At 49.2% G+C, this 12,606-nt stretch overlaps 2 protein-coding genes and 1 non-coding gene across 3 annotated transcripts; 2 read left to right on the plus strand and 1 right to left on the minus strand.

The window, feature by feature from the left end:
- Positions 1 to 697: 697 nt before the first annotated feature.
- LOC114671773 (uncharacterized) lies at positions 698 to 3,085 on the minus strand. Its single transcript, XM_077960146.1, has 2 exons — positions 2,607 to 3,085; positions 698 to 2,453 (listed from the first exon to the last, which is right to left on the minus strand). The coding sequence occupies exon 1, from the start codon at positions 3,083 to 3,085 to the stop codon at positions 2,627 to 2,629; it is 459 nt and encodes a 152-aa protein (XP_077816272.1). The 3' UTR covers positions 698 to 2,453; positions 2,607 to 2,626.
- A 147-nt stretch (positions 3,086 to 3,232) lies between these two features.
- Positions 3,233 to 11,450, plus strand: ODC1 (ornithine decarboxylase 1). The gene is given in 12 exon segments (NM_001198686.2): positions 3,233 to 3,340; positions 6,228 to 6,337; positions 6,443 to 6,561; positions 6,836 to 7,009; positions 7,224 to 7,396; positions 7,652 to 7,786; positions 7,911 to 7,992; positions 8,173 to 8,256; positions 9,308 to 9,470; positions 9,553 to 9,665; positions 9,761 to 9,975; positions 10,604 to 11,450. Coding segments are annotated over 10 exon segments (1,386 nt in total). The 5' UTR covers positions 3,233 to 3,340; positions 6,228 to 6,337; positions 6,443 to 6,459; the 3' UTR covers positions 10,749 to 11,450.
- Positions 4,614 to 4,747, plus strand: LOC114672021 (small nucleolar RNA SNORA42/SNORA80 family). The gene has a single exon (XR_003722222.1). It is a non-coding gene; the product is annotated as a small nucleolar RNA SNORA42/SNORA80 family (small nucleolar RNA).
- Positions 11,451 to 12,606: the final 1,156 nt, after the last annotated feature.

Genomic DNA, 12,606 nt, shown 5'->3' on the forward strand with positions numbered 1-12,606 from the left:
ATACAGAACTCTATGAAATAAGTCAGATTCTTAGAACATTAGAAGGCAAGAAGAACCTGAGCTTTCATCCAGTCCAACCTCCCATTTACAGAAGGGTAGCCTGGAACTCAGAGAGGCGGAGTCATGTCCAAGCTTTCATAATGAGCGGGGCGGGGCCGGGGGGTTGTGAGGGGGCCCAAGGAATCCTAAGAAAACAGGAGTTGGTCCCAGAACTTAGGTGAGATGACTAAGCTCTTAGTAGCATGTCCAATGTAGTGTCTGATGTTTTTATTTACTCTTTTAGCACCACACACAGAATTCTCATCTCCAGCCAGGTGCGGTGGCTCATGCCTGTCATCCCAGCACTTTAGGAGGCCGAGGTGGGCAGATCACTTGAGGTTAGGAGTTCGAGATCAGCCTAGTCAACATGGTGAAACCCCATCTCTACTAAAAATACAAAAATTAGCTGGGCATGGTGGTACGTGCCTGTAATCCCAGCTACTCAGGAGGCTGAGGCATGAGAATCGCTTGAGCCCGGTAGGCAGAGGTTGCAGTGAGCGGAGATCACTGCACTCCAGCCTGGGCGACAGAGTGAGACTCTCAGAAAAATAAAAATAAAAAAGAAATCTCATCTCCACATGACAGTGATTCCTAAGTGCGTGGCATCACGTATTTTTACAAGGATCTATTGCTTTTTTCCAAAGAAAAGAAATAGTAATGGAGAGGATGAAGTTTACTGAAAATACATTGAAAGACAATAAAGTCATGCATTTTGATTAAGGCCAGGTTTAGTCACCACCACCTGAGCTTCTGGAATCCAGTTGAGTGGTTGGGTTTCACCACTCAGGCCTTGCTGTCCACAGTCCTGCTGCCCAGGGCCTCTGCGGGTCTTCCTGCAGCCGCAGAGCAGAGCTCTGGGAAAGCAGCGGGACTACTTCCCTCCTTCTATTTTCCCTGCTGGGCTGTCCAGGCAAGGCCTCACCTTCCCAGCATGTGGGCAGGAGTTTGGGCTTTGGGGTGGGCTAGCAGGAGAGGAAGGTATGTGGGCGACAGCAGTGTGAGTGGCTTGTGTGTGCACCAGTCGGAGCCCTCCTGGCTCCCTGGATCTGGAACTGGAGCGGCACCGGGATCACTTCCAGGTCCCTTGCACTGGAGCGGTGGGCGGCAGCAGGGACCGGAGTCGGCCCGGCAGGGCCCACGTGGCCAACACACCGGTGCTCCAGTTCCAGTTAATGTTTCTATCTGGCCACCCCAGGCTGCTAGGGGAACCCTACCTGCCAAGACATCCAGGCCCTCTGCCGGGAGGCTGCATACTGGGCAGTGTTGGGAATGACTGGTTGGTAGGTGTGCCAGGAAGCTGGGCAATTCTGGCAGTGCAGGACACTTCCGGAGTGTGAGGAAAATTGCGTCGTTGGAACAAAGTGTTTCCTCACAGAGAAGCACAAAGTCCGCATCACCACAGAATCAAAGATGTCCCATTCAGCGCTGGAGCTATAACGTTCTCTCATGGGTTCTGATGGTTAATCTCATCAAGAATTAAGCTTGTTAAGGGTGGAGCCACCCCCACCCCTCTAGTCCGGGCGGGTGCTCAAGGACAGATAGGGCGGACCACCCCCACATCCCTTCACATAGGAAGAAGACTCACTTCTGCTTACGGCTCGCGTTTGCCCTCTTTTTGTTTCTGTGGAAGTCGCGCCTGCTCCAGGAAGAGCTGGATCATCCATTCATTCATTTATGCATGCATTCATTAAACAGGTATTCACTGACTGTACCTCAGACCTGGCTTTGGATACCAAGGAAGTTTTTCAAAAACCTCACAGGGCTTTGTGGCTATAAAGATATCTATGTAAGGATTCTTGGGTTATCTGAGGCCCAGAGAAGGGAGGTAACTTGTCCAAGAGAACACAGCAAGTTGGGGGCAGGGCTGGGCCAGTGCTCTGAGCTCCTGCAACCCCACCCCTACCCACCCAGGACTAGATCTAGATCTACCCTCTCCTCTCTTTAACTCTTCATCGGCCACACTCCGGTCAGTCGAAATCCCCACCCTAGGGAGAGACATAACCTGTCTGGATTGTCCAAAATGGTAAAAAATGAAAAAATGAAAAAGAAAAAAAAAAGTGTCCCCAATTCAAGTCCAGTGCCTGCCTGGTGGGGGCATTCCAGCGTGGCCTGGGGTGAGTGGCAGTCCACCTCCAGAGGCATCCCCCGGGCGCTCCTAGGGACTCGAATTTCCCACGCGGCTTTTTGCCTTATGTATTCACTGTTAGACGTTTTCGGTCAAAGCATTTTGGGACTTCCGTAACTGTCAGAGCGCGCCAGGGAGCCGCCCTTAAAGATACCTAGTTACTGATGAATTCCATCCGGTAAAGTAGAGGGTAGTGGGCGGCTTGGGGGTTCAGGACCCGGCTCCCCTCACGCTCCTGGGTGAATCTCTGGCTTCACAGGGGAAACCACCTCCGCAGGACAGGACCCATCTAGTTACAGGACACCGGATGTTACAAAGACGAGGCTTCCAGCGTGGGGGCGTGGGGGAGGCTGCCAGCCGTGCCCCCAGCGTGCTGGCGACCCCCGGGACGCCCCTTCCCTCCCGCGCCTCTGCTCCCTCGCTGGTGGGAGCGGAGCTGCACCGGGATCTCTTCCAGGTCCCTTAGCACTGGAGCGGCGGGCGACAGCACGGTCGAGTCGGCCCGGCGGGGCCCACGTGGCCAGCACACCGGTGCTCCGCTCGCGATTTCCCTTTTCCGCTCTCGGGCACGAGGCACTGAAGGCCAGGTGGAAGCACAGCTGTGCAGGGACAGTCTCCGCCATTCAGCGGCCGCGGGCCGGGGCCTGCGGCGTCGTGCGCGTGCGCGGACCAGTTCCAGGCGGGCGGACCGCCGCAGGGCGGGGCGGGGCGAGGCCGCCGCAGGGTGGGGAGGGCGGGGCGCGAGGCCGGGGGCGGGGGCCACGCGTGGGGCGGGCGGTGCTCGGCTCCGCTGACGTCGGCCCGCCAGCGCCCCACCAGCTCCTCGCGGGCCTGGGTTGGCCACCGCCGAGCCCCCGCCCCTCCCTCGGCGGCGTCCCGGCCGGAACCGATCGTGGCTGGTTTGAGCTGGTGCGTCTCCATGGCGACCCGCCGGCGCTATAAGTAGGGAGCTGCGCGCCGTGTGGCTTTGTCAGTCCCTCCTGTAGCCGCCGCCGCCGCCGCCCGCCGCCCCTGTGCCAGCAGCTCCGGCGCCACCTCGGGCCGGCGTCTCCGGCGGGCGGGAGCCAGGCGCTGACGGGCGCGGCGGGGGCGGCCGAGCGCTCCTGCGGCTGCGGCTCAGGCTCCGGCGTCTGCATTTCCCCATGGGGCTGGCCCGCGGCGCCCGGGCGCTCTGAGGTGAGGGACCGCCCGGCTGCGGAGGAAGGGAGGGAGCGAGGCGGGAGGCGGGAGCCGGGGCGGGCGGCGGGCGGCGGGCCCCGGGCACGTGTGCGGCGCGCCTCGCCGGCCTGCGGAGACACGTGGTCGCCGAACGGGCCACGACCTTGGGGCGCCGCTTCCTCCCGGCCCGGGGATCTCCCGCGGCTGGATAGGGGTGACCCGGGCGCCGCGTCCTGCCCCCGTCTTCACAGCTCGGGGCTGGAGGGGCCTGGCGGAGACCCTCCCAGGGATTCTGCGTCTCCGCGCCGTCCTCCTTTCCCAACCCGTCGGCGGCCGCGCGCGGGCCGGGGAGCCGTTGAGGAGGCCCTGGCGGGCGCGCAGCAGGTGCAGGGGCGCAGAGCCCGGACTCGCCTCGGTACAGACGAGCGGGGCCCCGGCCTTGGCGCCTTCAGTTTCCTTCCAGTTTTTATTTTCGCTGTGTCTACAGAGCAGATGACACCAATTTGGAAACCCGCGAGTGTGGGTAGAGCTAAGATAGTCTTGTAGTAGCTGTGATATTAGCTGCTCGGCCAGCCATGACTTAGAGGTGTTTATTTAAGGACTCTGAATGACTCGGTGATCTCGGAAAAGCTTGGCTCAGATGAACGGACGTACACAGGGGAGCCAGCCCTAAGGTTTTCAGAAAAGGCTGATTGTGCTGTTTGCGAACCCGAAATAATTGGTGAAAGTGTAGAAGGCAGAACCTCTCAGGAATGTCTGGGGAGGACAAAGAATGTGTTGGCTGACTTTGTTTAAACATAAAATTGGGCAGACTTTAATTGATTTGTGAACATTTTTTGAAAGTTTGTTTGAATTAGCCGCTCTCTCTTCTAACATTACCGTCTTGTGCTAATTGATTCGCCATTTTAAATAGCTGTTACAGAAAGACCAAAAGGTGCTCTTCAGTAAAATATATTCAAGTAAGTTACTTAAGTAACGCTTTAAAAGATACAGAAAAAGCAAAAAAGTGTTGGCATATTAAAAAGAAATCGAAACTTTCCAAGTTTAGGCCTGAACATTGCCTTAAAAATATGTAACAAGGCCTTAAATGACCCCGTCCGTGTCTGCGTAAGCCTATTTATTATTAAATTGTAAATATTCTTTATATAAACAATATATAACCATTTCTATAACAAAAATGGTTTTGCTAGCGTTGTTACTCTCTTGCCTTCTCCGAGGGGTGATTTAGGCAACTTCCGAGGTTGACACTGCCGAGTAGTCACAATAGATAGAGCTTTAAAGCAAATTCCATGCATGGGTTTGGATTTATGACAGGCCCGTCCCCCTGGGCCTGTCATAGTACCCCATGCCAGAGCAAACTGTCCCCGAACCATTGCCTGGCCTCTGTGCCTGTAGGCTGCTGGCACTGAAGTGGGTTGCACAGTGGAAAAGAAGAAAGCTCTACCTGCAGAAATTTTTAAAGGTTAAAATAAATAATTTTAAGAAAACTGGTTCACCAGTGTGTCACATTTGATGAAATCAAAATACAGTGGCTTTTATTGTTACTAGCGTGATGTTCTTGCTTATTTTTCTTATTGGTGAAGTTAGCCCCAAATTATTCTCATAGCTAAGCAAATATGAGAGTGCCTGTAAGAACAGTTGGCATTCCGGAATTGCTAAACTTGGTAGGCAATGCTGGTTTCAGAATACTGAGTTCTAGCCGGGCGCGGTGGCTCACGCCTGTCATCTCAACACTTTGGGAGGCTGAGGCAGGCAGATCACCTGAGGTCGGGAGTTCAAGACCAGCCTAACATGGAGAAACCCCGTTTCTACTAAAAATACAAAATTAGCCGAGGCCCGGGTGTGGTGGCGCATGCCGGTAATCCTACCTACTCGGGAGACTGAGGCAGGAGAATCGCTTGAACCTGGGAGGCGGAGGTTGAGGTGAGCCGGGATCACACCATTGAACTCCAGCCTGGGCAACAAGAGCAAAACTCCGTCTCAAAAAAAAAATTTTTTTAATTTAAAAATTTTTAAAAAACTGAATTCTAATTAGGTAACAGCAACTGTAATACAATGTGATAAATTGACTTGAGGATTACAGTTTTTAAGAAGTATATACCCAGCTAATACCTGAAAATTAACTTGTAAAATCTCAAATGCTCCAGACATTTCCATGATGCCTGTTGGTCAGTAAAAATCATTCTAAGACTTAGTGGAAGTAGGAAATAGCAAGATGTTTGTATGGCTGTATATAAAGGCTATAATGTAATCTCATCACTTTGGAAGACCCAGGTGGGTGGATCACCTGAGGTTAGGAGTTCAAGACCAGCCTGGACAACGTGGTGAAACCCTGTCTCTACTAAAAAACAGAAAAATTTGTGGGATGTGGTGGCAGGCGCCTGTAATCCTGGCTACTCAGGAGGCTGAGGCAGGAGAATCGCTTCAACCTGGGAGGCAAAGGTTGCAGTGAGCGAAGATTGTACCACTGTATTCCAGCCTGGGTGACAGCGTGAGACTCCGTCTCAAAAAAAAAAAAAAAAAAGAAAAAGTCTATAATGCTATTTTAAGTTTCTAAAGAACTGAAACTGCTCTGAAATAAAGCAGACCATTATAAAACTTTTTCCATATCAGTGAGCTAAGTGCAGATAAGCTTCTGAAACTTGCGTTCTACTTTTTTTTGGTACAAATATTTGAAATGCTTAGTGTGCTGCCTTGGCAAAACCTGGTATTGAATTTGTGGTGTCCTTATACTGCCAAGGTTTATGAAATCATGTGCCTTATACCTAGTAATAATTGGGATCACCAGGCTAGTGAGTGATTTATATCCGGGGTATGATTAGCTCTGCGTGTGCTCGGCCAGTGCCCCATCTTCAACTTGATGTGTTCCTAAGGTAGACAGCAAATTCCCTGTTTTATTTCACAGATTGTCACTGCTGCTCCAAGGGCACACGCAGAGGGATTTGGAATTCCTGGAGAGTTGCCTTTGTGAGAAGCTGGAAATATTTCTTTGAATTCCATCTCTTAGTTTTCCATGTAAGTGTTCAGTTTACATTTGGGTTGCAGGTTAATCTTAAGAATTGTATTGCTAAGGCTTCTGAGTGAATTTCTCCGCTCTATTTGCATTTTGTTGCATTTCAGAGGAACATCAAGAAATCATGAACAACTTTGGTAATGAAGAATTTGACTGCCACTTCCTCGATGAAGGTTTTACTGCCAAGGACATTCTGGACCAAAAAATTAATGAAGTTTCTTTTTCTGTAAGTATATGAGACCCATGCTGGCAGTGCAGCTGAGAATGCCAGGCAAGTGGAAAACTTTGGCAAGGTCTGAGGAAGAGCGGTGAGGCTTCTGTGTCTTGTTACGGAATGTAGAAATTAATTCACTGGTGGTAAATTAATAGTGATATTCATATCAGTGGCTAGACTCAAAAGAGCAGGATTCATTGTGACTGATGGGAAAGAAGGTCGATGGCTGTTGGTGTGGTGTGTGGTGAGACTGCTAGTGAGTCACCTGTGACCACTCTTGTTTCAGGATGATAAGGATGCCTTCTATGTGGCAGACCTGGGAGACATTCTAAAGAAACATCTGAGGTGGTTAAAAGCTCTCCCTCGTGTCACCCCCTTTTATGCAGTCAAATGTAATGATAGCAAAGCCATCGTGAAGACCCTTGCTGCTGTCGGGACAGGATTTGACTGTGCTAGCAAGGTAAGTAATAGCAGCAGGACTCAAAAGCAGTTGTATAAAACGGTCCTGGTATTCCCCACAGGGCAGATACAAGTTGTGTTTTTTGGGCAATAAATGCTCACTAAAGGCAGGTGGGTGGGGGTGGGGCGGGGCACATCACAACTTCCTATGCTTTTCTGTTTATTTCACCTGTTAAGCCACATATGGACAGCACGACACCACTCTTGTTTTTCAGACTGAAATACAGTTGGTGCAGAATCTGGGGGTGCCTCCAGAGAGGATTATCTATGCAAATCCTTGTAAACAAGTATCTCAAATTAAGTATGCTGCTAATAATGGAGTCCAGATGATGACTTTTGATAGTGAAGTTGAGTTGATGAAAGTTACCAGAGCACATCCAAAAGCAAAGTGAGTTATTCCCCCATCTGAGGGCAAGATCAGGGGCATAAGATACGTGGATTTTTATCAAACAAACTTAATTTTCTGATGATTATATTTCTGTACTTTAGTAGAAAGTTGAAACTCTCCTTGAGTCATGAAGCCTGGGACTCAAACTACAGAATATATCAGCGACAGTGTTTAGAACAGGATTGTTTTTATTTTAATCGTGGCTGTAAGTGAACATCTATCATGAGACATTTGCTGCACTTTCCTTGCTTGTAGGTTGGTTTTGCGGATTGCCACTGATGATTCCAAAGCAGTCTGTCGTCTCAGTGTTAAATTCGGTGCCACGCTCAGAAATAGCAGGCTCCTTTTGGAACGGGCAAAAGAGCTGAATATCGATGTCGTTGGTGTCAGGTGAGATCTTGGTGGGATAGCTGAAGGTCATTAAACAGTTTGAGGTTTACAGCCTTTCTCCTAGTGTTTGCTATTGTTTTAAGAAATACTAAGACACAGTGTCTTGTCTCTATTTTACCCCCAGCTTCCATGTAGGAAGCGGCTGTACCGATCCTGAGACCTTCGTGCAGGCAATCTCTGATGCCCGCTGTGTTTTTGACATGGGGGTGAGTATACGTGACCCCGTTAGCAAAGGGCGGGGCACAACTGACAATAACTAGTCTTAATTCTAGAGCTAACTTTTTCTGGCAGTTGGTCCTGTGTTACATGGGTTTCAGCCTATCTGCTGCATACGTTTTTGTTGTTTATTAGCTGTGGATCTGACTGACTGATTTTCTTGATTCTAGGCTGAGGTTGGTTTCAGCATGTATCTCCTTGATATTGGCGGTGGCTTTCCTGGATCTGAGGATGTGAAGCTTAAATTTGAAGAGGTAATTTAGAACAAAACTAATACGCAGTAGCTGTTTTAATAAATTCCTTTTTGGAATATTTCAAAATTTAAGTGTCTAAACTAGTACCAAAATGGGCTGAAGTGTCTTGGTGTGATACTTTGAGTGATTTCTTTGTGATGTCTAACATTGCACTTGATATCATTTGGTTTTCTAAAGTGTGAGTCAGCTTTCCCAGAAGTCTTGGATCATTAGTTACATTGGAAATCATGGCTCACACCTGTAATCCAGCACTTGGGGAGGCCGAGGTGGTAGGATCACTTGAGCCCCAGGAGTTTGAGACCAGTCTGGGCAACACAGTGAGACCCCGTCTCTACAAAAAAATTTAAAATTAGCCAGGTGTGGTGGTGGATACCTGTAATCCCAGCTACTTGGAAGGCTGAGGTGGGAGGATCACTTGAGCCCAGGAGGTTGAGGCTGCAGTGAGCCATCATCATGCCACTGTTCTCAGCCTGGGCTACAGAGTGAGACCCTGTCTCCAAAAAAAGAAAAAACATGTTGCTGTGGGCTTCCTGGAGAATATGCTAACAGTGGCACATCATCACCCCAAATGTGCTTTGCTCGATCTGTGCTTCCTCTCCTGAAAATATTTGAAATGTTTAGTCACTTAGGAAGTTAAGCCATTATATTGGTGCTTGAATTTATAAAATGCATCCACGTGGTTTGTTAAAATAATGACGTAGGCAGAATAGGATATTTATCCTGTTGGCATGTATTTGTTAAATAAGAATGTTTTGACGTCTTGATGCCTTCCTAGGTAGTAATTTGTTATGTACTGTTCTTTGATAAAATCATACCCATAACATCCTAAAGGAGACAGGGCGCCTGGAGGGGAATGAAAGTGAGCCACCTGGGATGTGCAGCCTGGTTTGCAGGGAGATGTTGATGATGTTTTGCTTTTGTTACTTAATGATAAACTTGTCTGCTGAGGTCTGGTCTCATGATGTCATGTCACAAGGCCCTGTGATGTTACTTCCCCGTGTGAATTCTCCACAATGAAGGCTGCTCTTTCTTTCCTGTTTCGCTTTCTTAGATCACCAACGTAATCAACCCAGCGCTGGACAAATATTTTCCGGCAGACTCTGGAGTGAGAATCATAGCTGAGCCCGGCAGATACTATGTTGCATCAGCTTTCACACTTGCGGTTAATATCATCGCCAAGAAAATTGTATTAAAGGAACAGACTGGCTCTGATGGTATGTGTAAAGGACAAATCACTTCATGTATAACTGAAAGCTGATGCAAAAAGTCATTAAGATTGTTGATCTGCCTTTCTAGATGAGGATGAGTCGAGTGAACAGACCTTTATGTATTATGTGAATGATGGCGTCTATGGATCATTTAATTGCATACTGTATGATCACGCACATGTAAAGCCCCTTCTGCAAAAGGTAATTTCTGAGCATACTGTAGAAAACAATTAAGAGGACTGGTCACAACCAGTATAATTAAGTAGTACTTCCTCTCTCTCTCTCTCTTTGTATAGAGACCTAAACCAGATGAGAAGTATTATTCATCCAGCATATGGGGACCAACATGTGATGGCCTTGATCGGATTGTTGAGCGCTGTGACCTGCCCGAAATGCATGTGGGTGATTGGATGCTCTTTGAAAACATGGGTGCTTACACTGTTGCTGCTGCCTCTACGTTCAATGGCTTCCAGAGGCCGACGATCTACTATGTGATGTCAGGGCCTGCGTGGTAAGTCAGCCGTGCGTGTGGGTGGTGCTGCCAAGAATAGGCACCTTCTTGAATATGTGCTTCTTGTTTAGACGAATAAGAAATTGTCTTGCCTGAGATTAAATACAAATGGATATTTTTCCTAAGAAAAGTTTTAGAAAAGACTGATGAGGATATTTCTGTGTAACTGGAATATATTTAAGTTTGTGCCCTGTGTCTTGTGGTTTCCTTATTACCAAAAAGGTGACTGAAGAAACGCTTGCTTTAGAAATACGTTGAATTGGCCGGGTATGGTGGCTTACACCTGAAATCACAACACTTTGGGAGGCCAAGGCAGGAGGATCACTTGAGCCCAGCAGTTCGAGACCCTGTCTCTACAAAGAATTAAAAAACTAGTTGGCCATGGTAGTGGGTGCCTTGTAGTCCCAGCTACTTGGGAGGCTAAGGTGAGAGGATTGCTTGAGCGTGGGAGGTTGAGGCTGCAGTGAGCTATGACAGCACCATTGTATTCCAGCCTGGGTACCAGAGAAAGACCTTGTCTCAGAAAAAAAAAAATACATTGAATTGTTTCCTGATGGGAAGTAAATACTGTCATGCCCAGTTAGGAGTGTGAGGCAGGGTTTTTAATATTCCACTTTTCCTCTCTCAGGCAACTCATGCAGCAATTCCAGAACCCCGACTTTCCACCCGAAGTAGAGGAACAGGACGCCAGCACCCTGCCTGTGTCTTGTGCCTGGGAGAGTGGGATGAAACGCCACCCAGCAGCCTGTGCTTCAGCTGGTATTAATGTGTAGATATCACTCTGGTAGCTGTTAACTGCAAGTTTAGCTTGAATTAAGGGATTTGGGGGGACCATGTAACTTAATTACTGCTAGTTTTGAAATGTCTTTGTAAGAGTAGGGTCGGCACGATGCAGCCATATGGAAGGCTAGGATATGGGTCACACTTATCTGTGTTCCTATGGAAACTATTTGAATATTTGTTTTATATGGATTTTTATTCACTCCTCAGACATGCTACTCAAGAGTGCCCCTCAGCTGCTGAACAAGCGTTTGTAGCTTGTGCAATGGCAGAATGGGCCAAAAGCTTAGTGTTGTGACCTGTTTTTAAAATAAAGTATCTTGAAATAATTAGGCATTGGGACGTTTTTACAGCGTGTTCATTCCAGACAGTTCGTGAGTCCCGTATAGCTCGTTCTGATTCTCAGAGAACAATGGGTCCACACACACACAGGTAGGAGGACAGGTGAGACGGAAGTCCCGTCCTCCAGTGTGGACAGTGCACATCTGCTCAGCCCACCCCACATGTCCAGAGTTGGCCGTGAACTCCGTGTGCAGAGGCCCTGGTGGTGGGACCTACTTAAGTCTGATAGACCTGGCCTGCAGAGACCATCCATGTCGCCTCCCACCTTCACGCCCGTGAGAGCTTAGGAATGTATATAGCACAACATTTGGCAGTCAGCTTATTTTAATAAATTCAGCAACAGCAAGTCCCCACCATGTTGTGTATCTTCACTGTCTTGTCTGACCATATCCACTGGCCTTGTGTGTTCTTTTACTCAATGTGTACCCCCGCTCTCCCCCAAAACATGGCAGGCTCTCATGCTCCGTAACCCCCACTGTGGCGATGTCTTATGGGTAACGCTGGAGCTGCAGGAGGAGGGAAGGACACATCAGAGCCACCAGGCAGTGGGAGCATCCTGGAGTCCCCACCAGCCTCATGAGGGGAACAGGAAGAGAGCGAATGTGTAGGGGGGAAGGCTGTGGCTCCTCCCAGGGTGGAAGGCCAAGCTTGATGTTGTTACACATTTACCAAAGCTGAAGAGAGTGACTTCCTGCCTTTCTCAAAAGCACCACCTTCCCCTGAGCCCTGAGTCCGGAGAAGTCAGGAGCCCTCCTGTGCTGTAGTCACCTCGTGTGGCTGCCAAGTTAGCCCAGGGCTTGGCTTATCACCAACTCTGGTCTCCCTGGGCCAGAGTTGCCAAAACATGGAAGATTTTTCAGGAGCCACAGAGGTTGGTTCTGACTGGAGGGGGAAGGCGGGAAGGAGCGCTGTAGTCCACAGCCCTGCCTTCCAGGAGCCTGAGAAGTAGGATGCTGGTGTGTTTGGGTAACTGAGCTTTCCCAGCAAGGGCAGTTCCCTGGGATCCGGGACCCACTATGTTAAAAATACGACAGTCGGCACTGAGTGTGTACTGTGTGCCAAGAAATTTGAGCTAGACATCAAGCCTAGACTCTTGGTACATTAGGTCTTCCATCTTAAAAAGGAAGAAATTCCCAAGGTCGCTTAGTGGCAGTGCTGAGCTTAGACTGAAAAGAGGGGTATTCCATTCAAAGTGGACTAAGGCTTTGGAAACAATGCTCTTTCAGCCAGTTAGGTGAAATGCAATCCAACAACTGTCAATAGTGCCAGTGGGGACAGAAACAGCCCCAGGTAATCACGTGCTACACGTGAGTGGCCCCTGAAGCCTCGCTCCTGACCACAGCTTGGCGCAGCCACTTACCAGGCCCCAACAAAGCCGGACTTGGGTCTGTGAAATGATGTGGCCAGGCTGGATCAAGTGATCTTCCTTGGCCCTTGTACATGGGAGCAGGCAGGCACATTTGGCAGGAGAGACCAGAGAATGAGGACAGCCAGACGGTAGCTGGGGCT

This window comes from Macaca mulatta, chromosome 13 (genome assembly GCF_049350105.2).
Source record: "Macaca mulatta isolate MMU2019108-1 chromosome 13, T2T-MMU8v2.0, whole genome shotgun sequence".
NCBI lineage: Eukaryota > Metazoa > Chordata > Mammalia > Primates > Cercopithecidae > Macaca > Macaca mulatta.

What these genes read in the sequence shown, in the direction of transcription:
- LOC114671773 (XM_077960146.1), bottom strand. Translation starts at nt 3,085, where the DNA reads ATGGAGACGCACCAGCTCAAACCAGCCACGATCGGTTCCGGCCGGGAC.